Source organism: Nyctibius grandis, chromosome 12, assembly GCF_013368605.1.
Source record: "Nyctibius grandis isolate bNycGra1 chromosome 12, bNycGra1.pri, whole genome shotgun sequence".
Taxonomy (NCBI): domain Eukaryota; kingdom Metazoa; phylum Chordata; class Aves; order Nyctibiiformes; family Nyctibiidae; genus Nyctibius; species Nyctibius grandis.
In genome coordinates, this window is record NC_090669.1 from 1858085 (window position 1) to 1883782 (window position 25698).

General features: G+C 63.2%; 1 protein-coding gene across 1 annotated transcript; it reads left to right on the plus strand.

The window, feature by feature from the left end:
* Window positions 1–619: 619 nt before the first annotated feature.
* On the plus strand, window positions 620–25546 carry CARMIL2 (capping protein regulator and myosin 1 linker 2). The gene is given in 40 exon segments (XM_068411511.1): window positions 620–659; window positions 2093–2184; window positions 2316–2366; window positions 2662–2721; window positions 4388–4509; window positions 4778–4875; window positions 5480–5550; window positions 6162–6235; window positions 7186–7261; window positions 7338–7426; window positions 7747–7841; window positions 8004–8090; window positions 8301–8413; window positions 8746–8823; window positions 9134–9210; window positions 9293–9397; window positions 9634–9703; window positions 9895–9976; window positions 11503–11599; window positions 11887–11944; window positions 12448–12620; window positions 13291–13359; window positions 14336–14429; window positions 14509–14604; window positions 15343–15471; window positions 16445–16567; window positions 16569–16876; window positions 17314–17401; window positions 17787–17903; window positions 18223–18289; window positions 19387–19664; window positions 21162–21265; window positions 22027–22402; window positions 23360–23479; window positions 23783–23819; window positions 23964–24032; window positions 24354–24647; window positions 24806–24913; window positions 25165–25272; window positions 25371–25546. Coding segments are annotated over 40 exon segments (4569 nt in total).
* Window positions 25547–25698: the final 152 nt, after the last annotated feature.

The window sequence follows — 25698 nt, forward strand, 5'->3', positions numbered from 1 at the left end:
CACCCTGCAGTGGGCACCAGCACCCACCCTCTGGAGAAGCACCCTGCAGTGGGCACCAGCACCCATCCTCTGGAGAAGCACCCTGCAGTGGGCACCAGCACCCATCCCCATGAAGTCCCCTTGCAGATGCCCAGTGCAAGGTGGTGGTGCTGGGCTGACCTCCCAGCGCTGGGAAGGGTAGAGCTGCCCTTCTCACCCTCACCAACCATCTTCGGGCAGAAATACATCCCCATGAACCACCTTGGGGGGCTGCAGGGCAGGAAGAGATCACGGACCCTCTACCCTTGAAGGCTGGAGCCATGGGGAGATGCTGCTGGGAGGTACTGGTGGGGTGTCCTGCTCACCCAGGTGAAGCCATGCGGGAGGAGAAGGGCTGGGCAGGGATGTCCTCTCCTCCGGGGCCGGTGGGCGCCGTCGCTTTCATTTCTCTTCTCTCGCTCAGGCGGTAAATCTCGCCTGACGGGGCAGGAAGAGGCACCGAGCGCCTGGAGGAGGAGGAGGAGGTGCTGCCGGTTGGTAACCTCAGCGCTTCCTCCCAGCAGGGCTGCCTTCCCCGCGGCGCCCAGGGATGCTGCCCTGACACCCGCGTCCCCGGGCGGGTCATCCTGTGGTGCCCACCATGGCCGCGTCCCCCGGAGGGATCCCCGCGGAGCTGCAAGGTGAGGGTCGCCCGCCGCCACGCTGCCGGGGCACCGGTGCCACATGGAAGGCGCCGGTGCGGGGCCTGCTCGGCCGTGGATGCCGTGCTGGGGTTGGCGGAGCCGCTGTTGGGTTCCTCGTCGGCAGCAGCTGCGGTTCAGGGGGGTCCAAGCAGGGTCTGGGGCCCCAAAGCTCACACGCTCCCCAGGGAGGGACAGCCGGCACCCTGCCATCCCCAGCAGCACCGGGGCTGCGGGAGGAACTGCTGCTCCCGGCCTTCCCTCGGGATTGAAATGGCGAAAGGCCGTGGAGATCCATGTCCTGGGCTGCATCCCCAGCAGCGTGGCCAGCAGGGCGAGGGAGGGGATTCTGCCCCTCTGCTCCGCTCTCGGGAGACCCCCCCTGCAGTGCTGCGTCCAGCTCTGGGGCCCCAACAGAAGAAGGACACGGAGCTGTTGGGGCGAGTCCAGAGGAGGCCACGGAGATGCTCAGAGGGCTGGAGCCCCTCTGCTCTGGAGACAGGCTGAGAGAGCTGGGGCTGTTCAGCCTGGAGAAGAGAAGGCTCCGGGGAGACCTTCTAGCACCTTCCAGTGCCTGAAGGGGCTACAGGAAAGCTGGAGAGGGGCTTTTGACAAGGGCATGGAGTGACAGGACGAGGGGGAACGGTTTTAAACTGAAAGAGGGGAGATTGAGATGAGATGTGAGGAAGAAATTCTTTGCTGTGAGGGTGGTGAGACCCTGGCCCAGGTTGCCCAGAGCAGCTGCAGCTGCCCCCTCCCTGGCAGTGTTCAAGACCAGGTTGGATGGGGCTTGGAGCAACCTGGTCTGGGGGAAGGTGTCCCTGCCCGTGGCAGGGGGGTTGGGACTGGATGGGCTTTAAGGTCCCTTCCAACCCAAACCAGTCTGGGATTCTATGATCTTGTGGTCCCACAGCCTCATCAGCCCCACCGAGGCTTGCAGTGGGGTGGGAAGGAGCCGGGTCACTGCATCCCCACAGCTCCACTGTGATGAGCGACTGGTTTGCGAGCACGGGGAGGTTGGAGCGCGCGACCACCCGAGAGCGCTCCCAAAAAAACCCAAGAGCAGAACACGACCCTGGCTGCGCCGAGGGGAGGCAGGACCTGAGTTGCTCCCCAGGGGTAAATTTGGGAAGGAAGGAAGAGAAACCAGGGCCCGGCTGTTGCTCAGCGCCAGCTCCCGGTGAGCCAGGCTGCTCCGAAGCTCTGATGAGGAGGGGCATTTATCACCCGAGCACCATACGAGACCTGAAGCTGATGAAGAAGCACGTAGCTTAGCTGAGAGAGCAACCAGGGTCTGACCGTCAGGTGTGGATGGAGAGGAGCTGATTCAGACAGGGACACTGGGGCTGGTGTCCCCAAGGCAGCAGGGCATGTGGGAGAGGACCAGGGGTGGCTTCAGGCACCTCACTTCATGGGGACGTTGGCCTTTTCAGAGGGCATCACTGCCTTCCTGGGGATGAAGAAGGTCCTCCTGGTGATGAGCATTCAGCTGCAGGTGAAATCCAAGTGTGACGACTCCATCTTGGTACGTGCAGAGTCCAGCCTGGTTCCTACTGTCCCCCTTTCCCCAGGCGGCCATTTCGTGGCTGCAGCGGGGGACAGGGGTGGCTCGCGTGACACCCTGGTCCCCTGTCACCCCAATGTCCCCCTGCCCAGGTGCTGACGCCCTGGCGAGCCTACGTGCTGCCGGTGATGCTGCCGGTGAGGGTAAGTGCCGGGGCTCCTGTGCCATGGTAGAGCCTCATGGGGCACCGGCAGGGCATCACTGGGCTGTGTGGGGCACCAGGGGGGTGACCCGTGGGGCAGCCATGGGTCACCCAGGCCACCAGGTCTGGGGAGCCCCTAGGAACAGGATGAGGAGGAGGATGGGATGAAGGGGAGGGGGTTTGGGTTGGGGGGCATGGCCGGGCACTGCCTGGGGCATGGGGAGCTGGGGGGGCACCCTTGGGTCCCTCTTAGGTCCCACCAGCGCCGGGGCTGACCCAGCTCCTCTGACTCACAGGTTCACAGCAGCTTCAGCTTCCTGGAAGTGAAGGAGATGACAGTGCAAGAGCCCAGATTGGTGAGTGGCACCAATACCTGCCACAAACCCACCCCGGGCACCCACCCCACCTCCCACCCGTGGCAAACCCCGGCCCGGAGCCCACCGTGGGGTCTGGGGGGGATGTCCTTGCTCCCCGTCGCATGCTGAGGGTCACCACTGATGATCTGCAGGGTATTTATCCCTTCCCCACCTCCAAAGAAATCCTCTTACGGTGTCGCCCTCGGGGCTGGAGGTGCGGGGAGGCACCCAGGGGTGCTGGGGGCGAGCGTGGGTGCCTGCACCCCTTCCCCTCCGGCGGCTGCAGACAGCGCCCGGCCACGGCACCTCCGGCTTGGCAGGGACAAGGTGACAAACGGCCGCTGGCTTAGGGACACGGAGCCAAAATTAGCAGGAGGGTGTTTTAAACCCCGTTAAATCCTCTTAGGGAGAGGCGTGCGCGTGGGGCAGGCGCAGCGGGGGGGGAAGCGCGGAGGGGAGGGATGGGGACGTTCGGGTGCCTCAGCCGAAAAGGGGCTGCGGTCCTCATTAGCCTCGTGTCCATCTTTTTGGTCCTCATTAACATCGTGTCCGTCTTTCGCTCATTAAAGCATCGTCGGTGCTGACGGCCCCAGCCTCTAACCGGGGTTTCTGCTGCTCGGTGGGCTGAGCTCCGGGAGAGAATGTCCTGTGGAGACAGGCTGAGAGAGCTGGGGCTGTTCAGCCTGGAGGAGAGAAGGCTCCGGGGAGACCTTCTAGCACCTTCCAGTGCCTGAAGGGGCTACAGGAAAGCTGGAGAGGGGCTTTTGACAAGGGCATGGAGTGACAGGACGAGGGGGAACGGTTTTAAACTGACAGAGGGGAGGTTGAGATGAGATCTGAGGAAGAAATTCTTTGCTGTGAGGGTGGTGAGACCCTGGCCCAGGTTGCCCAGAGAAGCTGTGGCTGCCCCCTCCCTGGCAGTGTTCAAGGGTAGGTTGGATGGGGCTTGGAGCAACGTGGTCTGGTGGAAGGTGTCCCTGCCCGTGGCAGGGGGTTGGGACTGGATGGGCTTTAAGGTCCCTTCCAACCCCAACCAGTCTGTGACTCTAAATAAGGAGGAGCTGGGCAGAGAGTGAGGGGTGAGAGGGGGTTCGTACCCCAGGGTGGAGTGGGGTGAGACGTCTGACGGGGATCTGGAGAGCCCAGGGGTCACGAATCTGCAGGCAGGGCCGGTCCCCGCAGCCCTGGGCACTGGTGGAAGCATCATCCTCACGCAAGCACCAGCAGATAACTCATCTCGCTCCCACGCCTCAATCGGCGTGTAATTAAATCTGGGAGCGTGTTGCCATGGGATTTTTTTTTTTCTGTTCCCCCTGCTAGGAACCGAAAGCTAAAAAAGCCTCAAAAAAAATTCGGGGAGGAAAACTCTGTCCTCCAGCTGCGGCTGCCGCAGGCAGAGTCAAGGCTGCTGCTCTCGCCCCTGCTGCTGTGTCAGCTTAGCTGGGGTTTTGGGGAGGTTTCTGCCTTCTCCTCTCACCTTACCATCTCTTTAATATATTTTAGCCTAAATTCCTGGTGCTCGCAGCCTGCCCCGTGCTTCGGCTGCGGGTTTGTAAGCGGCAGCTGGGTGTTTGCAGCGAGGAGCCGGTGGCTGTCACCGCTGTGGCTGTGGGCTTGGGGACGCTGCCAGCTCGCTCGGGCATCTCCCATCCTTTGGACCCCGCAGGTTGTCATAGAAACGGATGCAGCGTCTTACACCTTCCGGTTCATGTCCTTTGAGGACTTGGAGCAAGTTGTCATCCACGTCACCATGTCACTGAAGAAGGTCTTTCCAGACTCATCCCCTGGGTAAGGGTCTTCTGCTCCTCACAGGTAGTTGTGGAGGTACCAGAGCAAACTCTTGGCTCAGAAAAGCCCCACATATGGGGTGAGTTCACAATTAGCACCTTTTAACAGGAGAAAGTCCCACTGATGGAGGCCAGACCCTGCTCCCCCATCCCACTGGGAAGAGTATTTCTGGCCACCCTCACACCCAGGGGCTGTAGCTAAGCATGAAGCGGTGGGGGATGCTCTTCTCCCAGCCCACTGCCATGCCACCCCTCTGGTCCTTCCCTAGGACGCTGCTCAAGAACTCCCCCCCCAACCTGTACGAGAGGATCCAGCGGATCACGGACTCGCTGGAGGAGATGCTGCAGAGCAGCCCCGGGCCCTGTGGTAAGCCCTTTATTCCCCCCACACGTCTCCTCCAGGATGAGCCAAGGAGGGTTGGAGCGCCCTGGGGACCATCACAGCCCAGCGTCCGTCTGCTGACAGCCCTCACCTCTGCTGGCAGGGCACCCATGGTGGCTTCGGTTGGAAGGAGCCCTGCTAGTGGGGTTTGCTCTCTGCCGGCCCACCCCACCCTATGGGGCAGGAGCAGGTTTGAGGGGACGTAGCTCCCCAGAAAGGAGCAGGAGAGCTGTGGGGCAAGGATGCTCAGTGTCCACCCGTGAGGACATGCAGCTGTGGGTGCTTCCACCCGCCTCGTACGGCATTGCTGCAGAGCCAGGGGCTTTCCCTGGAGCCCGGTTTGGAGGAGGATACCTCCATCATGCAATGCACCTTGCCTGGTATCCACGTGGACCAAGCAAAGCCAGCTGCAGCTCCTGGAGCTGTGTGACCACTTCTGGGCTGGCAGTAGACCACACAGGACACTCTGGGCCCTTTGAGGATGGAAGGGAGAGCCTCCACCATCCTTTTCCTGCTTTCTGCCCTCTCCAAAGGTCTTCTCCATGTTCCCGTGGGAAGGTCTGCCACCAAGACTGCCTTCTCTTTGCAGGGGGGTTTTCGGAGACCTACGCTGCTTTATGCGATTACAACGGCTTTGCCTTCCGCGAGGAGATCCAGTGGGTAAGGTGGTGGGTGTCGTGGAGGAGAGGCAACGACAGCGTAGCTCTTGGCAGGCGGGGAAGCAGGGTGCTCACAGGGCTGCTGGGGCTGGGAGCATCCAAGGGACATCCTAGAGCTGGGAACTGCAGGTTTGCCTGGCTTGAGTGCCCCTGGCTCCTCGGTGGGGTGGAATCCAAGTGCAGGTAGGGATGAGATGCCTTGGACCAGGTTGTCTCCCAGACTGTCATGTGAAGAGAGTCCCTGGAAATCTGGAACCTTGCTGGGTGTCCCTAGTAGAGGAGAACCCCGCTGGGACCCAGGCACAGCAGGACCGGCTGTCCCCCTCTCCCTCTGGGACTCCAACTCCAGCCCACCTCTCCCCACACCCTTGTTCCCACCAGCCTGGGGGTGCCTTGCTGCCTTCTGGCCAGTCCCTGCAGAAGGGGTCCAAGACCCACCAAGCTGTCCCTCTAGTTTGGGACACGTGCCCTGCCAGCCGCGGCACCAGGTGAGGTTTTAGGCTCAGGGTTTAGGGTCCCCGAGGGCTCAGCTCCCTCCAGCAGCCCTGGGCACCCGAGCCCTCCCCAGGACCAGGTGCTGAGCCTGACCCATGTGTCCATCCATCCGGACAGGACGTGGACAACATCTACCACAGCCAGGACTGCCGGGAGTTCAACCTGCTGGACTTCAGCCACCTGGAGAGCCGGTGAGTCCCCCAGCCGTGCCACGTGCCATGCCGGCACTTCTCCCCATCCTCCTCATCAGCGGCAGGGGTGGCCCAACATGCTCCTCCACTCGTGTTAGAAGCTTTTATGGCTTTACACACTCCGAGGACACCACATCTGCAGGCTGGTGCTCCCCCGCACCGAACACGATGAGCCCCGTCCCATGGGGCGACAGCCCTGAGAGGCCGGGCAACCTCCCCAGAGAAGCTGTGGCTGCCCCCTCCAGCAGTGTCCAAGGCCAGGCTGGATGGGGCTTGGAGCAACCTGGTCTGGGGGAAGGTGTCCCTGCCCGTGGCAGGGGGTTGGGACTGGATGGGCTTTAAGGTCCCTTCCAACCGAAACCAGTCTGTGATTCTGTGATTTTTAACATGTAAATAAGCCTGCGAGCTGCTCGCGGAGGTGAAAACCAACCGTCACGGCGGCTCCTGGCAGCTCGTGGCTGGCAGGTGTTTCCCTATGCAAAGCAGCCGACGCTGCTCCCCCTCACACATACAAATATGTATCATAAATAGCTGTTACGGGGTTATAACCTCAGAGCGGGGCCGTGAGCTCTGCCTGGGCCTGGACTCATCCCCGCGGGGCTCAGCCACGTCTTCATCCTGAGAAAGATGGAGCAAAGGTTCAACTGAAGGTTGTTTCCAGCTGAGCAAGACCTGTGGTGTTCTTCACATGAGAGCTCAGAATTAAAAATAAAAAAACCCCGAGGTTTTGACAGAAGCGTGCAAATATTTCCATTAATTTTATTTTCCCTGAGGGAGTAACCTGGGGAAGCTGAGCTGTGTTCGTGGGGTGCTTTAACCTCATGGACCCCAGTCCTGCTCCGTTGAATGCTGCCTTGGGGCATCCCGGTGTTGGGCGCCTTGGGGCACCCATTTGGGACCAGGTTTGGCTCAACCTGGCCCCTCACTCCCTTGTCCTTGTCACCCTGCAGAGACGTGGCACTGAGCGTCGCCGCCTTGTCCTTCAACCTGTGGTTCACCAAGCTCTCCTGCAAGGACTTCAGGCTGGTGAGTGCCGGCACCGTGGTGCTGGGCGTGCTGGAGATGGCCAGGTTTCCAGAAGGCCTTTCTTTTCCCCTGCCAGAACCAGGAAATTTCGGAGCAGCTGCTCTACATGCTCAGCAAATCGGTGACGCTGGAGGAGCTGGTGCTGGAGAACAGCGGGTTGAAAGCGTAAGCAAAGACGTTGCAGGGCTTACGTGGTGATAAGCAGGGGCTTGGCAGCCTGGTGGTGCTCACCCCTTCACATGCGTGGAGCAGGAGGTCCATGGACCCGTGTGCCAGGGGGATGTTGGTGCCCCATCCCCTCCACAGCATAAAGTTCACTGTTAGTAGCCCGGAGGCCAGTGGGCATCACCCACCCTTGCAGAGGCTCTGCTTTCAGATGGAGCTGGCTCTGCTGGTGGCACGTCCCTGTAAGGCTCCAGGGTTGGCCACCATGTCTCCTGGAGGTGGCTGTGGCTTGCTCAGACAGGTGGCCCTTCTCCCCGCAGTGACTTTGTGCAGAGGATGGCCCAGGCGCTCACCAACCATCCCGACTCTGTCCTGCACACCATCAACCTTGCTGGCAACCAGCTGGAAGACAGAGGTACCCAACTTCTGGTCTGGGATGAGTTCCCACCCATAAACACTGATGTTCAACTCCAGATCCTACTGGCAGCTGCCCCCACCTCAGGAGTTGTAGCTCGAGGTGGGATGGACACCCACCTGCGCTGCTACGGCCGCTCAGGGCTTTCTGCTCTCTCCCCAGGGATCGTTGCCTTCAGCCGGCATGTGGAGAAGAGCCCCAAGGGTCTGCAGAGCCTCAGCTTGGCCAGGACAACGCTCACTTCCAAAGGTACAGCCTGGCATCCTGCTCCCTTCCTGGGTGCCACTGGGATGCTGGGCACGGTGGTGCTTGGGGACAAGCTGGCACCAAAGGGGTGGCTGGAGGGGCTGCAGGGACACCCTGGTAAGGGCATCTCCAATGTCCTGCTGCCCCAGCTGTAGGAAAGTGCCCCCTCCTCTGCTCCACGGACCCACAGGCATCTCTCTCCATCTCCTTGAGCAGGGGTGAGCACGTTGTGCAAGGCCCTCGCAGAGAACAAAGCCATCGGGTCCTCCCTCCGGCACTTGGACCTCTCTGGAAACCCTGGCACCCTGGCTGGGGACGACATTGGCGTGAGTGCCCGGGCTGCCATGGGGTGACACCGCCCGGGCTCTGTCCCCTGCGTGGGCTCGATGGCGTCGGTCCCCTGGGGTCTGCACCCTGCCTGCCCAGGGGCAGCTGGGGGGTGAACTGCGGCCATCCCCGTGCATCTCCTCGTGGGAGGGTGGGAGATGCCAACTGGAGCGAGGAGGCATCCCAGGAGCGAGCCACATGGGGCTGGGTCCCTCTGGGCAGGATTCATCCTGGTGCTTGGCAGGCGGGAGCTGGGATTCCTGGGCTGGTGGGGGGTCAGGGTGGGGGGTCAGGGTCCTGGGCGAAGCCGCTGAGCCCTCTCTGCCCCCAGAACCTGCAGAGCCTCCTCCACCAGTGCCGCTCGCTCTCCCACCTCAGCCTGGCTGGCACCGACTGCCAGTTGGATGCTGTGAGTACCTGAGCAGGGGGTCCTGGCAGTGAGCCCCCTGCTCCTGAAACCCTGCCATGGTCCTGCAGGGTGCTGCCACCCCATCCCAGCTGGCACGGGGCAGCCAGCCCAGCTCTGTGCCCGCTGCCATGGGTGGGTTGGGGGACTCGGGGGTCAGTACGAGGAAGAAGGGAGCCCCAGCACGGGGCAGACCCCCTCAGCATCTCCCACAGCTCATCCCATACCATCACCCATCCCTCCCTGGGCTGTGCGAGGGGCCACAGCGCTGGCTGGGTCCTCCTCGACAAGGCTCGTGTCCCCACCCCGGCAGCTCTTTGGAGCCCTGGTCCATGGATGTCACACCAGCCTCGTCCATCTGGATCTCTCCAAAAACACGTACTCCCACAAGTAAGCCCCCGGGGTGGTGGGGAGGGCACCACGGTACCCAGCTGGGCAGGAGATGATGCCACATTGTGCCCATCCTTTTTAGGAGGGTGAAAACCATCTCCCCTGACATCAAGGAGTTCTTCAGCCAGGCCTGTGCCCTCAGGCATGTCTCCATGGCGGGTACCAAGCTGCCAGCGGATGCTGTAAGGTGAGGTGGGGCTGTGAGTCCCCCAAGGGGAATGGATTTGGGGTGAGTGTGGTCCGAGGGGGGACCTCGCTCAGGGCTTTGTGTGCTGAGAGGGCGGGTGGGGAGGATGGACAGGGCTGTGCGAGGCAGAGCTCTGGGAAGGTCTTCTCCAGCACCCCACTCCCACTGCCTGGACCACTGGGGGTGCTGGTATCCCCATAGCTCACCCTGATGGGTGGCTTTGGTGGCTTTTCCAGGGCACTGCTGCAAGGCCTGGCAGATAACAGTCACATCAGTGACCTGCACTTGGATCTCAGCAGCTGCGAGGTGAGGGGCTAGCACTCGTGGGTGCCATCAGTCCATCCAGGGGGGTCCCGTGGTGGCAGGGGGCTCAGTCCCTGTGCGGGAAGGTCCATGCCCTGTCCACCGTGGGGCTGGGGTGACCTTCCCGACGGCAAGATCTCGTTTGCAGGGCTCGCCGCCTCCCCTTGTACTGATGTCTTGCTGTTTCTTCCAAGCTGAGATCAGCGGGGGCCCAAGTCATCCAGGACCTCATCCCCGATGCCAGCTCCATCGGCCACCTGGACTTGTCTGACAACGGTAGGTTGCTTTTTCCCCAGCCGGGAGATCATCTTCTCCATCCGTGGGCCCAGCCACCACGGGCTGTTTGGCAGAGGCCAGCTCAGCCCCAGCATCTCATGAGCTTGTAAGGGTCCACAGGGGTATGTGCAGGGTCCCACCTTGCACTCATCAGAGGTCTGTTTGGTCGAGGCCAGCTCAGCCCCATCATCTCATGAGCTTGTAGGAGTCCATAGGGGTATGTGTAGGGTCCCACCTTGCCCCCATCAGAGGTCTGTTTGGTCGAGGCCAGCTCAGCCCCAACATCTCATGAGCTTGTAGGAGTCCGTAGGGTGATGGGTAGGGTCCAACCAGGCTGTCAGTTACCCATCAGAGGTCTGTTTGGTCGAGGCCAGCTCAGCCCCAGCATCTCATGAGCTCGTAGGAGTCTCCAGGGCGATGGGTAGGCTCTGCTGCTCTTGCCTGCCTCTTGACCATGCTCGCTAACGCCATGTTAAACTGCACTTGTCACCTGTAAAAGTCCTTCCTCAGCAGCAGCCGCAGTGTTACGGGCTGTGTCTCGTGGAGGTGAAGGCACCCAATGGCCAGCAGTGGATTCCTCCCTGAGAAATTACCACCTCGTCAGGCTTTGTGGCTTTTCACCCCCAAAACCAACCACCCCCCGCTTTCCCCAAGGTGGGCACTCCTTACATGTGCTCTTCTCGCTCTGCTGATGTCCTTCCCAGCGTGCCAGGCCTCTTCCATCACCTTCCAGCGTTGTATCCCATGGTGGCCCTTGCTGCTCTCTCATTCAGAGGGGAAGCATCTCCAGCACGGGTCGTGTGGCGATTTCTTTGTCCCCTCCTGCCTCAGGACCTGCCAAAAATTCTCATTTCACATCTTTCCTGGTACAAGCCTCTTCACCTCCCTGAATCCGAGGTGGTCTCGCGTTGCTAGCTCAGGGTTTGAAGCACTGAAAAGGTCTCCCTGGGCTGAACCTCTTCCCACCTCTCTGCAGGAGCTCGCAGCCTCTGCTGCTGACCTTGCCCTGCTGTGGCCTCCAAAACCATGGGCGAGCAACCCTAATTATCACGCATGTCACCTCTGCCAGCTCTTAATTTTACCTAGAAGGCCCCAAACCTTCAAGCAGCCTTGCTAAGATCTCCCAGCAGACCATGCAGCATGGGAAAGTTGATGTGGTTTGAAGTCATTCAAAAAGCTGTTGAGGCCACTGATGCTCCAAAAGCTCACTGTCTTACCCCAAATCTCTGGTCAGCCTTTGCCAAAATGTGCTTCTATTTTTGGCTTGGCACCCCAAATAGCAGGAGGCCCCAGAGGCCCCAGTCACTCCCCAGTGCCCTCGGCTCTGCACAGGTCTTTGGTCGCCTTGGAGGAGCCATGAAAAGGAGGAGGATGCTCAGGAGCTGCCCTGAGCATCTCTACCATCCCATGGTGGCAACTTAGTGGCTCTGTAGGTCTCCCTTGGGGGACCACCCTGCCACCTTGATGCCACCTCTGTGGTCCGGACTGCTTGGAGCATCCCGGTGGGTGTCTCCCATCTCTCGCAGGCTTCGACCCTGACATGGTGACGCTGGTGCTCTCCATCGGCAGAAGCAAGTCCATTAGGCACGTCTCTCTGGGGAAAAACTTCAACATCAAGTCCAAGTAAGTGCCAAGTCACAGCTCCCGGGCCGTCTTGGCACCACGCGCCCACCTCATCTTTCTCTCCCCATCCAAAGCCCATGGGCTGGTCAGGAGTGACAAGGATTGCCTGCCCGTCCTGCCTGCTCCAACCCAACAGGGAGCTTGGGGACGTGGGGGGACGGTCATCTTGTGGCCCACCCCGTAGGTGCTGCAGGGACAGGCGCAGCCTCGGGAGAGAGGATGGAGCTCTGCCTGCCGCCCTGGGGTGCGGGTGGGATGGCCCTGTAACCCCTCCACCTCTCCCGCAGGGACGGGCTGGTGGACGTCCTGCACCGCATCGTCCAGCTCACCCAGGAGGACGACTGTGTAAGTCCAGCTTGTCCTCAGCCACCCCAACCATCCCACCCGTGCTCTCGGTCCCCCTCCGCCGCCATCATGCAGCCCCCATGCCAGGGTGCCATCCGGATCCCTCCTGGGAGCAAACCTCCCTCCCTCCCGCTGCCATCCAAATCCTTCTGCTCCTCTCCTCCTCCGTCTGAAGCAGATGCTCAGGCAGAGAAGCGAGAGCTTTGCCCGTTCATCTGGGGAAGCGGAAGCCTGTGTCTGGCTGACGGCGCGGAGGAGATGCTTGGTGTAACCTGGCTGCAGCCCAGCTCTCCAGAACCACCTCTCTCCTCCCCGCTGCCTGCCAGGCATCGGAGCTAAACCCAGGGTGTTGTGGAAGCACCCGGTGTCCTCCTGTTCCTTGGGGTTCAGCAAGACTTGGGCTCCCCAAAGCCAGCACCGGGGATGGAGGCTGTGTCTGCAGGGCTGACACACGTCCTGACGTGTGTCCTGGCCACCTCTCCTCCTCCTTGTCCCCTTTCCAGCCTCTCCAGTCCCTGTCCGTGGCTGAATCGCGCCTCAAGCTGGGAACCAACGTCCTGCTGAGCGCCCTGGGCAGTAACACCAGCCTCATCGCTCTGGACATCAGCGGCAATGCCATGGGGGACACGGGGGCCAAGATGCTAGCCAAGGCGCTGCAGATCAACACGAAGCTCAGGTAGCAGCAGGCCCACCTCACCCTGTGGGTGCCCTTCCCACCTTGTGCCAGGTGACCCTGTTACGGGGGTCCTGGTTGTGATGCTGATGCCATCAGAGGAGGCTTTAGCGTGGCTCCTGGTGGCCATGGATGTGGCCCTGGACCATTCCTGGTGTGCGGTTGGATGCTGTGACCGTATCTTGCTCTCATGGCAGGTGACACGTGAAGGGCAAGAGAGCAGCTCAGTCCCTGCCTCAGCACTTGCCAGCTCTTCACCAGGCTCCTGGTCCCTTGCAGTCACTGCCCTCACCCCACGCTCTGGCATCAGTTCCTAAAATGCCATTTTTTGACCATATTGTGCCCACAAAGGCAAGGCAGGGGTGTCTGCAGGGGTCAGGGAATGGGGAAGGGTCTCCTGGCCAGGGCTGTCCTTCTGGGGACATCTGCCCCTGCCAGCAGGACAGCACCTGCCTGCGTCCTCCCTGCCCTTCACCCCCTCCAGGCACCCACGTACTTCACAGCTCCTTGCAAAGTCCAAGTTTAGGTTTTGAATCACAAGGTTGAGATTTTTAACCCCATTTCCCAGCTTTCTGGTGCCTGGGGGTCAACCTTGGCCTCACTATTCCTGTGGTGACCCACCGTGGGGCTGCGTGGGTGCAGGCAGGGCTCACCCGTGTCCTTCTCCTTGCAGGACCGTGGTTTGGGACAGGAACAACACAACCGCCCAGGGTCTCCTGGAGGTGGCTCAAGCTTTGGAGAGGTAAGGAGGGAGCAGCTTGGTCCTCCTGGCTTGCTACCGCCATGCAAAAGAGCCTCTAGCATCAGGATGTCACTGTCCCCAGGGTCTCTTGTCCCCTCAAAGCAGCAAGTGCATCATGCAGTTGCATACAAGTCCCAAGGGAGTTGGTCTACAGCTTGGGCCTTGCAGCCAGCAGAGCAACCTGCCACCCATTCGGTGATGGCACCTTCGTTCCTGACCTCAAGGTCTCCCCTGGGCTCTGCCTCCCAACCCAGCACAGGCCCGCATGGCCCAAGGCAGCTCCAGCAAACACGGGGAGGGGGATCACCTCATAGCAGCCTTCCAGTGCCTGAAGGGGCTACAGGAAAGCTGGAGAGGGGCTTTTGACAAGGGCATGGAGTGACAGGACGAGGGGGAACGGTTTTAAACTGAAAGAGGGGAGATTGAGATGAGATCTGAGGAAGAAATTCTTTGCTGTGAGGGTGGTGAGACCCTGGCCCAGGTTGCCCAGAGAAGCTGTGGCTGTCCCCTCCCTGGCAGTGTTCAAGGGCAGGTTGGATGGGGCTTGGAGCAACCTGGTCTGGTGGAAGGTGTCCCTGCCTGTGGCAGGGGGGTTGGAACTAGATGGGCTTTAAGGTCCCTTCCAACCCAAACCAGACTGATTCTATGATCTGCTGTTGGTGAAGACATGATGTTCTTCTCCCACCCCACGAAAAATGGGTAGAAGTTGTCCATCTGACGAGCACACCATTGGGTCTGGTGTTTGGCCGTGCAGGTTCTCTGGAGGCCTGAAGGAAGAGGAGGTGGATGGAGAGCCTGGGTGGGTGGTCACTGCTGCCCCATGGGGGTTTGCTGCTGGCCAGAGTTCGGCCATCTCCATCTCCAGGGATGGACCTTGGGGCAATGTCCAGGCTGCTGTGGGGTGGGCTCTGGACCGACGTTATGTCTGTGTGGGGATGAGCCCCATGAGGCTGAGGGGTCCCACGCTGCCTCACAGGAACTACACCCTCAAGTCGATGCCCTTGCCCATGAGCGACGTGGCGCAAGCGTACCGCAGCAACCCCGAGAAAACCGAGGAGGCGGTGCACAAGGTGGGGGGGGGCGCGGGGTGGGGGGCGCAGGGCCGGGTGCCCCCGACAGCGCCTGCTCACGGCCTCTCGCCCGCTGCAGCTCCAGTCCTGCCTGACGAGGAACCAGCTCCGGCGCACGCTGCCGGCGCAGACCTTCCGCCTGCAGCAGGGCATCCTCACCACCTCCTCCGAACAGGTTTGCCGGCCGAATTGCTGCGTGGGGCTGCCCTCCCCTTGCCCCAGATAACCCCGGTGAGCTCGTGTGAGCTCTGGCAAGCAGCACAAACCCCTTCTCGCCTTTCCTGAGTGGAGGGGTGAGAGTGGGGCCAAGCAGAAAGGGAGATCTTCAAGGAACCCTCCTGGTTGCATCCATGGGTTTCATGCATATGCAGCGGTGGGGTATCTCACTGCTACGCAGCGTGCTCCCAGCGTCCCCAGTTATTAGACATGGATGCTCTGGGGTCTGTAGCAAGGTGGGGGTCGGTCTCTTCTCCCAGGCATTTCTTCTCAGCAAGGGTCATTAGCCATTGGAAGGGGCTGCCCAGGGAGGTGGTGGAGTCACCATCTCTGGAGGCGTTTAAGAAAAGACTGGACGTGGCACTTAGTGCCATGGTCTAGTTGCCATGGTGGTGTCAGGGCAATGGTTGGACTCGATGATCCCAGAGGGCTCTTCCAACCTGATTGATTCTGTAACAAGTGACAGGACGAGAGAAAACGGCCTCAAGTTGTGCCAGGGGAGGTTTAGGTTGGAGATCAGGGACGATTTCTTCCCCCCAAAGGTTTGTCAAGCCCTGGCACAGGCTGCCCAGGGCAGTGGTGGAGTCCCCATCCCTGGGGGGATTTAAAAGCCGTGTAGATGTGGTGCTGAGGGACATGGGTTAGTGGTGGGCTTGGCCACCGGTGTTGGTGTGTGACGCTCCTCTCTGTGCTCCAGCTGGTGAACGAGATCTGCCTGAGCGTGCAGAAGCACGTCGACGTGCTGAGCGCCTGCCCGGGCAGGGAGGCGGAGGCGGACATCCTCTGCGCCGAGGAGGCCATCAGGAATGCCAACCTCTCCGTCAGCGTGAGTCTGCAGCCCGGGGACGCCCCTCAGCTTGCCTGGCTTCAGTTCAGGATCGAAGCGGGTTATTGATCAGTTAATGACATAATTAACCGGCACTCGGGGAACACCAGAATCATCGATGCAGCAGAAGCACGTCACCGAGCTCTTGCAAAGCTTTAAACAGCTGCGAATTTCTGAATCACCTTCTAGAACAAGTCCCAAAAAGTCCTTAATCCCCCCCAGCACAGCCCCTGGGCACTGGGGGTCCCAAGGGCACCCCCTGCTCGTGCAGCCCTCCTGGGGGGAGGTGGGTGCTCCAGCTCTGGGAGGTTCCAACCCATGGATGCCCACACTGGTGAGAAACACTTCCCCCATCCCTGGGGTGTCTCTCCTTCGGGCATCCTCATCCCACCCCGGCTGGACGCAGCCCAGCCATGAGGATGCTCCATCAGCCCATGACGAAGGCCACCACGTTGGCCACTGCTGTCAGCCCTGGTTTGATCCTCCTGGCCCCAATTCTCTCTCCCCATCACACCTTTTCCTCCTGGTCCCAATTCTCTCTCCCCATCACACCTTTTCCTCCTCCTCTACTTCTCTTCAAACCACCTTCCTTTCCTTCATCCCAACTCCCTTGGCACCCCCTTGGGTACTTAATCCGGCAGAGGTGGGATTTCAGAGGACAGTGCTGATGGTGGAAAGGTGGTGAAAGGAGTGGGAAAGGATCTCCCCTGACGTGGGCAGCGGCGTGGCTGGGCGCAGGGGGTGGAAGGAGGGTCAGTGGGTGGTGGGGAGCAGTTGAGGGTCTGGCTGGGGTGACACGGGGACCGTGAGGGGCCAGGATGCCCAATGCTGGCCCAGCAAAGCCAGAAGGTCGCTGGGTGTCCCCAGCTGATGCAGATGATGCTCTTCTGCGGGTGCAGGCTCCACGTGGGAGGATGGAATGTGAGGATGAGGTGCCATGGGGTGGTCCACATTGTCCCTCTTCCCATGGCAGATCCTGCCCCTCTTGTACGAAGCGGGGAACACCCCGTACCAGAACATCAAGCTGCAGCACAAGCTGGAGTGTCTTGCGGAGGAAGCGTCGCAGACCTGCGACCGGGAGATCCAGGTGGGCGCCCGCGGGGAGCTGCGGGTGGCACAGGATGCTCGTCAGCCTCGGCCCAAGGATGAGGGACATGGCATCTCCTGGAAACCACATGAATCCTGATAGAAAAGGCACCAGAAACTCTCCTTTCCTCCCCGAACTCCAGGCGATCATGCAGGCGGCGCTGGACACGGCGCACAGCCTCTGCCCGGCCGTGGTGCAGAAGAGCAGGATCAGGGACCAGCTGGTCAACGCCATGTCGGAGCGCATCCACCTCCAGGACCACCTCAACCTCAGCGCCGTCTTGGACCAGATGATCACCGACGTCTTCAGCAAGCTCAAGTGGGTGGACGTGCCGTTCTTCCTTCTTGCTCGGCAGCTGGCTCTCACCCACGGGGCCACGATGAGGATTTTGGGGGATGGTCCCTACCCCAACGGCTCCTCCTCACGGGGTGGTGGTTGTGTGCTGGGTCTTCCTGGTGTGTTTTCCCAGCTGTGGCTTTGCTGCCTGCTCGGATCCAGTTGGGATGTGTCCCTGGGGAGCTGGGAAGTCCCATGGGGTGATGCCTTGGCATCCTCTCTCCCAGCCAGCGCCTGCTCACATTCCTGCTCTGGCAGCTCACACCTAGCGAGCAGGAGCCCAGGGCATGTCCTGGGTGCCCCTCTGGGTGCCGTGGCTGAGCATCCATCTCCCCAGCAGGGTGTTCTCTGTGGGCGCCGGCCCCGTAGCTCGCAGGGGCTGTGGGTGCTGGCCCTGACACCCCTCTCTCCGCTCCCAGTGAAATCAAGCTGTCCGTCACAGCCGCCGTGGCCGACTGCATCGTGGACGCCGTGCTGGGAGACCTGACCGTGGCCCAGTGCAAGCTGGTGAGCACTGGGGGCTGCCAGCCCATGTGGTACTGGGATGCAGGATGGGGGTCTGGGCACCCTGGCCTTGCCTGGGTGCTGGCCACCACAGCTTTGCTGTGCAGGAAGCAGGACAATTCCCAACCAGGCTGGTTTTCCTCCCGGGTAATCCTCTCCCGGTGCGGTCACTGCAGCATTTAATGTCCTGAGTGAAGTCCGGGAGCAGCCGCGTAGTGGGGGGTCCTGGGGTGAAGCCAGGCACCGTGCACCAGGGCAGCTGTGCCGGGGATGGCGACCAGCTAATCAGGCCTAAATCCCCTTGTAAATCCTGAGTAGGGAGCCGGAGCAGCACGGAGCACCCAGCTTCAGCCCCCGGGATAATTTAAGCCCTTCCTGATGGTTTTAGGCAGAGAGCCTCCCCAAGCAGGGGCTCGACCTCCCGGCGCTGCCGCCGGAGCCGGCTGAGGACGATGCCGCCGCGCCGGCGAGGGGCAGGAGCCCTGCGGACCTCGCCGTGGAGGAGGTAGGGGCTGACCCCTGCCCACGCTATAACCGCCTCTGATCCGCCTTAGGGATGATGCCGGGCTTAATGACGCTGCCTCTGCGGGTACACGCACCCCCCCCAGGCAATTAGTGCTGGGACATGGGGCCGTGAGCCGGGAGAGCGTCCCATTGGCACCATGGGTGGTTTCGGTGCCAGACCAAGATGAGGGGCTGCAGCTTTGGGGGGCTGGGGGTGATGGAGGGGTTGCACCCATCACCGGGTGAAGCCTGGCTGGCTCCGGCTGCCGTGGAACCAGCTCGTCGACGCCGAAGCCCCCACGGTCCCCCTCTCCCCGCAGTACAAGATGGCCCTGCGGAGGAAGAACAAGCACTTCAGGAGCATTCGGCCCACGCCGACCGTGAGAAGTAAGGTCACCGCGCGGCTCGGGCTCCCTGTGCCACGGCTCAGCGTGGGACGGGGCACGGCAGGGATGGGGGGCTGATGGGCAGAGCCCTCCGTGACGATGCTACAAGGATCTGGCCCCATCAGACACCCCTCTGGGTGGTGGGGGTCTGCAGGCAAAGCTCACCTTGAACTTGCTCTTGTGCTGTTTTGGGGAGGGGGGCAGCTGGCTCGTGGGCAGTGGGCTGAACGCCCTGAGCTCCCTCCCCACGTAGCCAGGCAGGGGTGGGAGGTTTGCCTGTGAGCACAGATGCTCCGGCATCCCCCCCGGCCATCCCAGGGACCACCACCGACCCACCCAGCTCCCGTGGGGACCTGGCACAGGGGTTGCTTGGTGGGACCTGGTTGCCCACGGGTGCTGCTGCTGTTGCTGCTGAGCTGCCCCGGGCTTCTCTGCTGCTGGCATTGCCCCACGGAGCCCTGCGAGCCTGGGGTGGGCAGGATCCAGGGGGGCACAGGGCAGGGGCCACAGCTGAGGGGTGACTTGCTGCTTCTCGGGGCTTTGGCTGTGGTGCAGCTTTGGCTGAAGCAGAGCTTGTGCTGGACCCCAGTGCTTGTCACCCAGGTGTCCCCTGGGGACCCTGATGTCCCCAAGCCCAGCAGCACCCTGATCCCCCCTGTCCCCTGAGTCCAGCAGCACCCTGACCCCTGCTGTCCCCAAACCCAGCAGCATCCTGACCCCCACTGTCCCCGAGCCCTGCAGCATCCTGACCCCTGATGTCCCCAAACCCAGCAGCATCCTGACCCCCATCCAGTGGGTAACTGGGGGGGTGAGGAGCTGCCCGCGGAGCACAGCGGGGTGCGTTTGTGGGTGCCGGGCCAGCGCCGGCAGAGCCCGTGCCGTACAGCCGCTGCGGGGCTCAGCCCCGTCCTCGCCGGAGCATCCCCCTCCCACCCCCTCGCAGCATCCCACGCACGCAAACCTCCGGGGACCGCAGCGGGGACGCCGCAAAGCCTGGGTGGGCACGGCCAGCGCCCTGCCAACGCGGGGGCGATGGTGATGACGACGACGAGGCCTGGTGAGGCCGGGTGCCAAGCGGGGCCCTCTCGCCCCTCGTAGGTGTCTCGGAGCTGGAGCCGGCGGCGGGTCGGGAGGCCAGCGGGCCCGGGGCTCACCGAAGGCCGCCGTCACTCAGCCTCGCCGCGCCGCCGGCACGCCCTGCCTCCACAAAGGATGCTGAGCCCGCGAGCGGCTCGCTCCCCGCCACGCCGCCTGCCATCGCCACCACCGGGTCCCTCCTTATGGACCTGCCGACCGCCGGCCAGAAGCTGGAGCATTGCACCAAAGCCCGGCCGCGGCCCAACCGCCGGCACAAGCAGCCGCCCAGCAAGCCCAATGTAAGGGGGGTGTTGGCGAGGTGGGGGGGTGGATTCGGGGGGTTTATTTCTTTTTTTTTTTATTTAATGGGGTGAATTACCGCGGGCGGGGTGTTGCGTGGCAGGGAAATGGGATGCGCGGGGCCGCGGGTGGTTTATTATCCTGCGTTTCAGCTGCTGGAGGAGGGAGGGGGGGGCAGCCCCAAAGGATGGGCAAGGGGGGGGGTCAGGGAAATCATCCGTCCCTTTTCCTGCTGCCCACCGGGAGAGGGAATGAAAACACCCGCAGAGTTTGGGCGCAGAGGGGCCGGCGATGCCCCTCTCCTCCTGCACCCCCTTTGCTCCCCCCCATCCCAAACCCCACTGGCCCCAAAGCGCCGGCGGCCGCCGCGGCTCCCGGTGATGCCGGTGGGGCTCTGCCGGCTGCGGAGGGGTGGGTTTGGCTCCCCCACCTCTAAGGGCGAGCGCCTGGGGGTCGTGCCTCGGCAGCCCCCTCCCCAAAGGACAAGGAACTCCTGGGTGTAGTCAGTGGAGGGTCCGGCTCCGTCGCCATCCCCAGGGCCAGCGTCACCTTGTCCCCACGCCACCGTGATGCAGCTGCATCCTCACGGCCGTGGTGATGCTCGTCCTTGGACCGTGGTGGGGCTGGGGGAGAGGCAGGAGCTGTTTCCCGTGGTCAGGGTGGACACTGGAGGCTGGCAGGGCCTGGGGACCATCACCGTGGCACATGTCCCCACAGCGGGGTTGGTTGGCCAAGCCTTGAGTGAGGACAGGCTTTGATGGATGCGATGTGCCAGGGAAAGCAGATCTCAGGTGGCTGGAAGGGCTCCTGAGCGGCACCCATCCAGCCATAATGAAAAGTCGTTATGGATTGAAATGGCACCGGGGGGACGCGCCTCCCCCTTGGTGACGGGGAGCCATTGATGCGGTGCCACATACCGTGGGGCGCTTTGCTGGGGGGATGGAGCGGGTGGCCTTGGTGCAGGCGGTGGTGACTCTCCAAGGTTGGGCTTGAGGATGAGCCTGAAGGACGCAGATGTGGGTGCACCCGCTCTGTCACCCCCCCAGAGCGTGGGTGTCCCTTCCTTGGAGCTCAGGTGGAGGAAGGATCCTTGCCAAAGGCTTCTGCCATGGGGACAGCAGGGTTGGAGACCTGGCCCAGCTCTAGGAGGGCTTTAGCAGGATTTGTCACCCTGTGTCACCAAGGAGGGTCAGAGGCACCTTACCTGGGTGTAACGCAGCTACCATGCTGGGGAGCCACCAGCACCCCAGAGGTGGCACCCAGCGGGGTGCGAGGGGCTGGCAGGAGCCCCCGGGGGGGGCTGGAGCCCGCGCTGTCCCAGGGCTGCAGCAGGACCAGAGCTGGGGTGCAGCTGCTAACACCAAGGTCTGGCTTTCGTGCTGGATGCACAGCGAGACGGAGGGTGCCAGCACCCATCCTGCACAGGCACCCACTTGTGGGTGGCACGTGGGGGTCCCTTTGCCCCGTGCCGGGCTGACAGCCGTGCTTGCTCGCAGGTGCAGCCCGTGGCCTGCGAGAACAGCGAGGACAGGAGCATCACCCGCGTGGACGAGGGCCTGGAGGACTTCTTTGCCAAGAGGCTCGTCACAGGGGAGCTGCCGTAAGCCCAGGGGGGTACTCAGGGCCCCTGCACCCACCCAGCACCCCAGCCCCGGAGTTTTGGCAGACCCTGCCCTGCAAACGCTGCTGGTCCCAGTGCCAGAGGGATGCTGGGGAGAAACATCCCTCTTTATGACAGGCACCCAGCTCGTGCATCCCCCCCAAGGGCAAGGCTGGTGGGAGAGGGCTGGGGTGCAGCCATGGGGTGCATGATGTGGCCAGCACCCTGCTCCCATGAGCCTGGGGAAGGGCTGTGGGGTCTGTTCCTGTAGGGGGGAGGCAAGGGGGCAGCACCCGTGGGGTCCCACACTGGGGTGGGGCTGTGGGGTGGCAATGGGGCAGCACCCATGGGGTCCCACACTGGGGAGGGGCTGTGGGGTGGCAATGGGGCAGCACCCATGGGGTCCCACACTGGGGAGGGGCTGTGGAGTGGCAATGGGGCAGCACCCATGGGGTCCCACACTGGGGAGGGGCTGTGGGGTGGCAATGGGGCAGCACCCATGGGGTCCCACACTGGGGAGGGGCTGTGGGGTGGCAATGGGGCAGCACCCATGGGGTCCCACACTGGGGAGGGGCTGTGGGGTGGCAATGGGGCAGCACCCATGGGGTCCCACACTGGGAACGGCCGCCCTCACCACGACAGCGCTGTCTCAGATAGTGTGTCTGGGGTCTGGGTCCATCCCTTTGGGGTGGGCAAGGGGGGAAAACATGATCCGCAGCCCCGAGATCACCGTTCCCAACGCTTCATCTCTCTCTCCCCAGCCCCACGGCTCCGGGGACCTGCCTGGGATCGGCCCCTCTGGCCCCCTCCGGCTCCCGCACCCTCAAGAAAAAAATCGGGAATTTTTTTGCCTTCAAGAAACCCAAATCCAGCCGGGGCTCGAGGAGCGAGAAGGAGCCCGAGGGCGGCCCCGCTGCCCCCAGGAGCCGACGCTCGATGCTGGGTGACATTTTACGGGCCCCCAGCAAACCGCTGAGTAAATCCGAGGAGGGGGGACTCGCCGCAGAGCCCGAGCGCTGCCAGACCCCCGCGTCCGCCCGCAGGATCGGGCCCAAGTACTCGCGGGAGGGCAAATCCCAGTCGCTCATACTGCTGTCCGGGGAGGACGAGGACGCGCTGGGGGTCAGGCACGACAAGGTAAGCGCCGTCCCGCTGCGTGGCTCACCCCGTGGGTGCTGCTCCCACCCAAGGGTGCTGGTGGTGGGGTCAGCTGGGGGATGTGGGGACACCAGAGCGATGGCTGGGGACATCCCCGCTGGGTCGTGGCCGTGCCTTGGTCTCCTGGGGTCATGGATTGAGAGCAGCCCTGAGGAGAAGGGCTTGGGGGTGATGGGTGACGAGAAGCTCACCATGAGCCGGCAACGTGCGCTGGCAGCCCAGAAAGCCACCCGTGTCCTGGGCTGCATCCCCAGCAGCGTGGCCAGCAGGGCGAGGGAGGGGATTCTGCCCCTCTGCTCCGCTCCCGTGAGACCCCCCCTGCAGTGCTGCGTCCAGCTCTGGGGCCCCAACATCAGAAGGACACGGAGCTGTTGGGGCGAGTCCAGAGGAGGCCACGGAGATGCTCAGAGGGCTGGAGCCCCTCTGCTCTGGAGACAGGCTGAGAGCGCTGTGGCTGTTCAGCCTGGAGAACAGAAGGCTCCGGGGAGACCTTCTAGCACCTTCCAGTGCCTGAAGGGGCTACAGGAAAGCTGGAGAGGGGCTTTTGACAAGGGCATGGAGTGACAGGACGAGGGGGAACGGTTTTAAACTGACAGAGGGGAGATTGAGATGAGATGTGAGGAAGAAATTCTTTGCTGTGAGGGTGGTGAGAGCCTGGCCCAGGTTGCCCAGAGAAGCTGTGGCTGCCCCCTCCCTGGCAGTGTTCAAGGGCAGGTTGGATGGGGCTTGGAGCAACCTGGTCTGGTGGAAGGTGTCCCTGCCCGTGGCAGGGGGTTGGGACTGGATGGGCTTTAAGGTCCCTTCCCACCCAAACTCTTCTATGATTCTATGGAGGGGGTTGGGGACATGGGTGCACCGCAGGTGGGTGGGTGCTGTGAGTGCTGCGGTGGGTGCTGTGGGTGCTGTGCCCCTGGCAGGGCTGTCTGTGTCCCACAGAAGAGGCACCTGGAGAAGATCGAGGGCGAGCTGCCGGGCTCCTTGGAGCAGCGCGTGCAGGTCATGCTCCACCGCATCGGCGTCACCAAGGGCCCAGCGGCCGAGGGCAAGAAGCAGCAGGTGGGTCCTGCACCCAAAGGGGCAGGTGGAGGTGGTGGTCCATGGCTGGGGGTTCACCCACCTCTGTGCCACGACCACCCATGGCCTCTGTCCTGTCACCTAACCCCCTGCACGGCCACTGATATGTGGGCTGCAATGCACTGCACCGTGTCTGTCTGTCTGTCCCTCCTTCCCTGGCATGCACCCATCCCCTGCACCCCCCCACGCCGAGCCCGGCAGCACCCTGCCATCTGCCACCCACTGTCCCTGAGGGTGCTGCCACCCTCACCCCACCCCTTACCAGGTTTTTTTTTCCCCTCGCAGAGCAAAGACAGCGAGATCAAGAAAGCCGGCTCAGACGGTGAGGGGCTGCGTCCTCCCACCCTGACCCCCACCCAGCTGGGCACCCACGGGGTGGGCACGGGCAGCCCCCCTCGGGCTCCCGGCTGCAGGGCCGGTGGCACGGGGCAGACCCCTGCTCACTGATGGTGGCTTGTGCTTGCAGGGGACATCGTGGACACCTCTGCGGAGTCCCCCCCGTCCCTGAAGGCCCGCACGCACTCCGTGTCCACAGGTGGGTCAACCATGGGTGCCAGGTGGGTCACCCATGGGTGCCAGGTGGGTCACCCCGACCCCCTCCTCCAGGGCCAAGGTCTCTGTCCCCTCTGCTAGAACCTACCAGCACTACATGGGGCCTGGGGCCAACGGGGAGTGATGGGCACCTGGGCAGGGTGGCACCCTCGTAGGGTGCCCTGCACCCATGGGTGCCCAATGCTGGTGATGGCGGATGGGAACCCGGTCCCTGGGGTGGCTGCAGGCTGGTTCCCAGCACCAAGAGCCGTCCCCTGGGGCTGCCACCGCTGGGGACCCACAGCTCTGTCCTGCCTTCCCCCAGACGCGCCCTTCCGCAGCCCGGCCGCCGCGATGGAGCCCAGCACCGGCCTGGATGAGCCCCGGCCAACCTGGCAAGCCGTGGGCCGGCAGCTGCCCGCCGAGCCGTGGGGCACCAGCTCCGACCAGCCCCGGCGCTCCTTCGGCCTGGCCGAGCCTGTCACCCGGGAGGGCTGGAGCAGCAGCCTGCCGCGGCCGGGGAGGACCGCGCCGGCGGGGCCGCGGAGGGTCAGCCATGGCGGGGAGGGGGGTGCCGGCAGCCCCCTGCCCACCCTACCCACACCGCCCGACGCCGAAGGTAGGGATGGACAATGGGGTCCCTCATCCCGCTGCCAGCGTGTTCCCGGAGCCCCTTGGGGCCTGAGCACCCAGTGCTGGGTGCTGATGGGGGCTGCCAGGAGGTCGGGGTGCTGCAGCCACCCCCGCCTTGACAGCCCCTCCCCGCTGCTTTTCCAGACACCCGGCTGACGCCGCGGCTGGTGGCACCGCGGGGACCCGGCCGCCGAGCTGTGTCCGTCCACGAGGAGCAGCTCAGGGAGCCCGAGTGCCCGGCGGAGCTGGGAAGTAAGTGGGGGGGGCTGGAGCAGGACCCCAAAATCTCCCCCTGCACCCCACGCCGGAGGAGGCAGGCGCTGGCATCCCACGTGGTGCTGGTGGATGGCCACCCGCGGTGCCGGGGTGACGGTTGGTGGCATTGCCACACTGGGACAATCCCAAAGGGGATTTGGCTTTGGGATGGGCTCGCAGGCAGGAGGGGTGCAGGCGGCTGCGCCCCACCGTAACGCGGGGCTGGGTTGTGTCCCCCCCCTCCCCAGCAGGCACCGTCCCCCTGCGCCTGCGCCGCTCGCCCGTGTTCAAGCGAAGGGCCAAGCACGAGTCCCTGCCGGAGCCCGGCGAGCCCAGACCCTCCTTGGGTGCCGCAGGTGAGACGCGCCGCTCCCCTCCCTGGCACCCCCTAACGCGGGTGTTGGGGTACAGAGGGTCCCCCCTGTGCTCACGCCAGCACCCATGACCCCTCCAGGTGCCACGGCGCAGGACTGGCCCCGTGCCGCGCCGGAGGAGCCGCAGGCTGCAGTGGGCACCGAAGGCGAGCGGCCGCAAGCCTCAGCACAAACTGTTGCCAACGCACAAGACTCAGCAGCCATAGACCAAAGACGCCCGGCGCCGGGCCGGGGGGAGCCAGCTTGGGGACAGTGACGCCCCTGCATGACGCTGCCCTGTTCCCAGTAAAACCCTGCAAGCAAGCGCGTGGTGCTGGGGCGCGGAGAGCAGAGACCGGGGTGCAGCTCCGCATCCCCACGGGGCCGGCTAACGCCAGCATCGCCCAGGAGGACAGGGACCCAGGGACT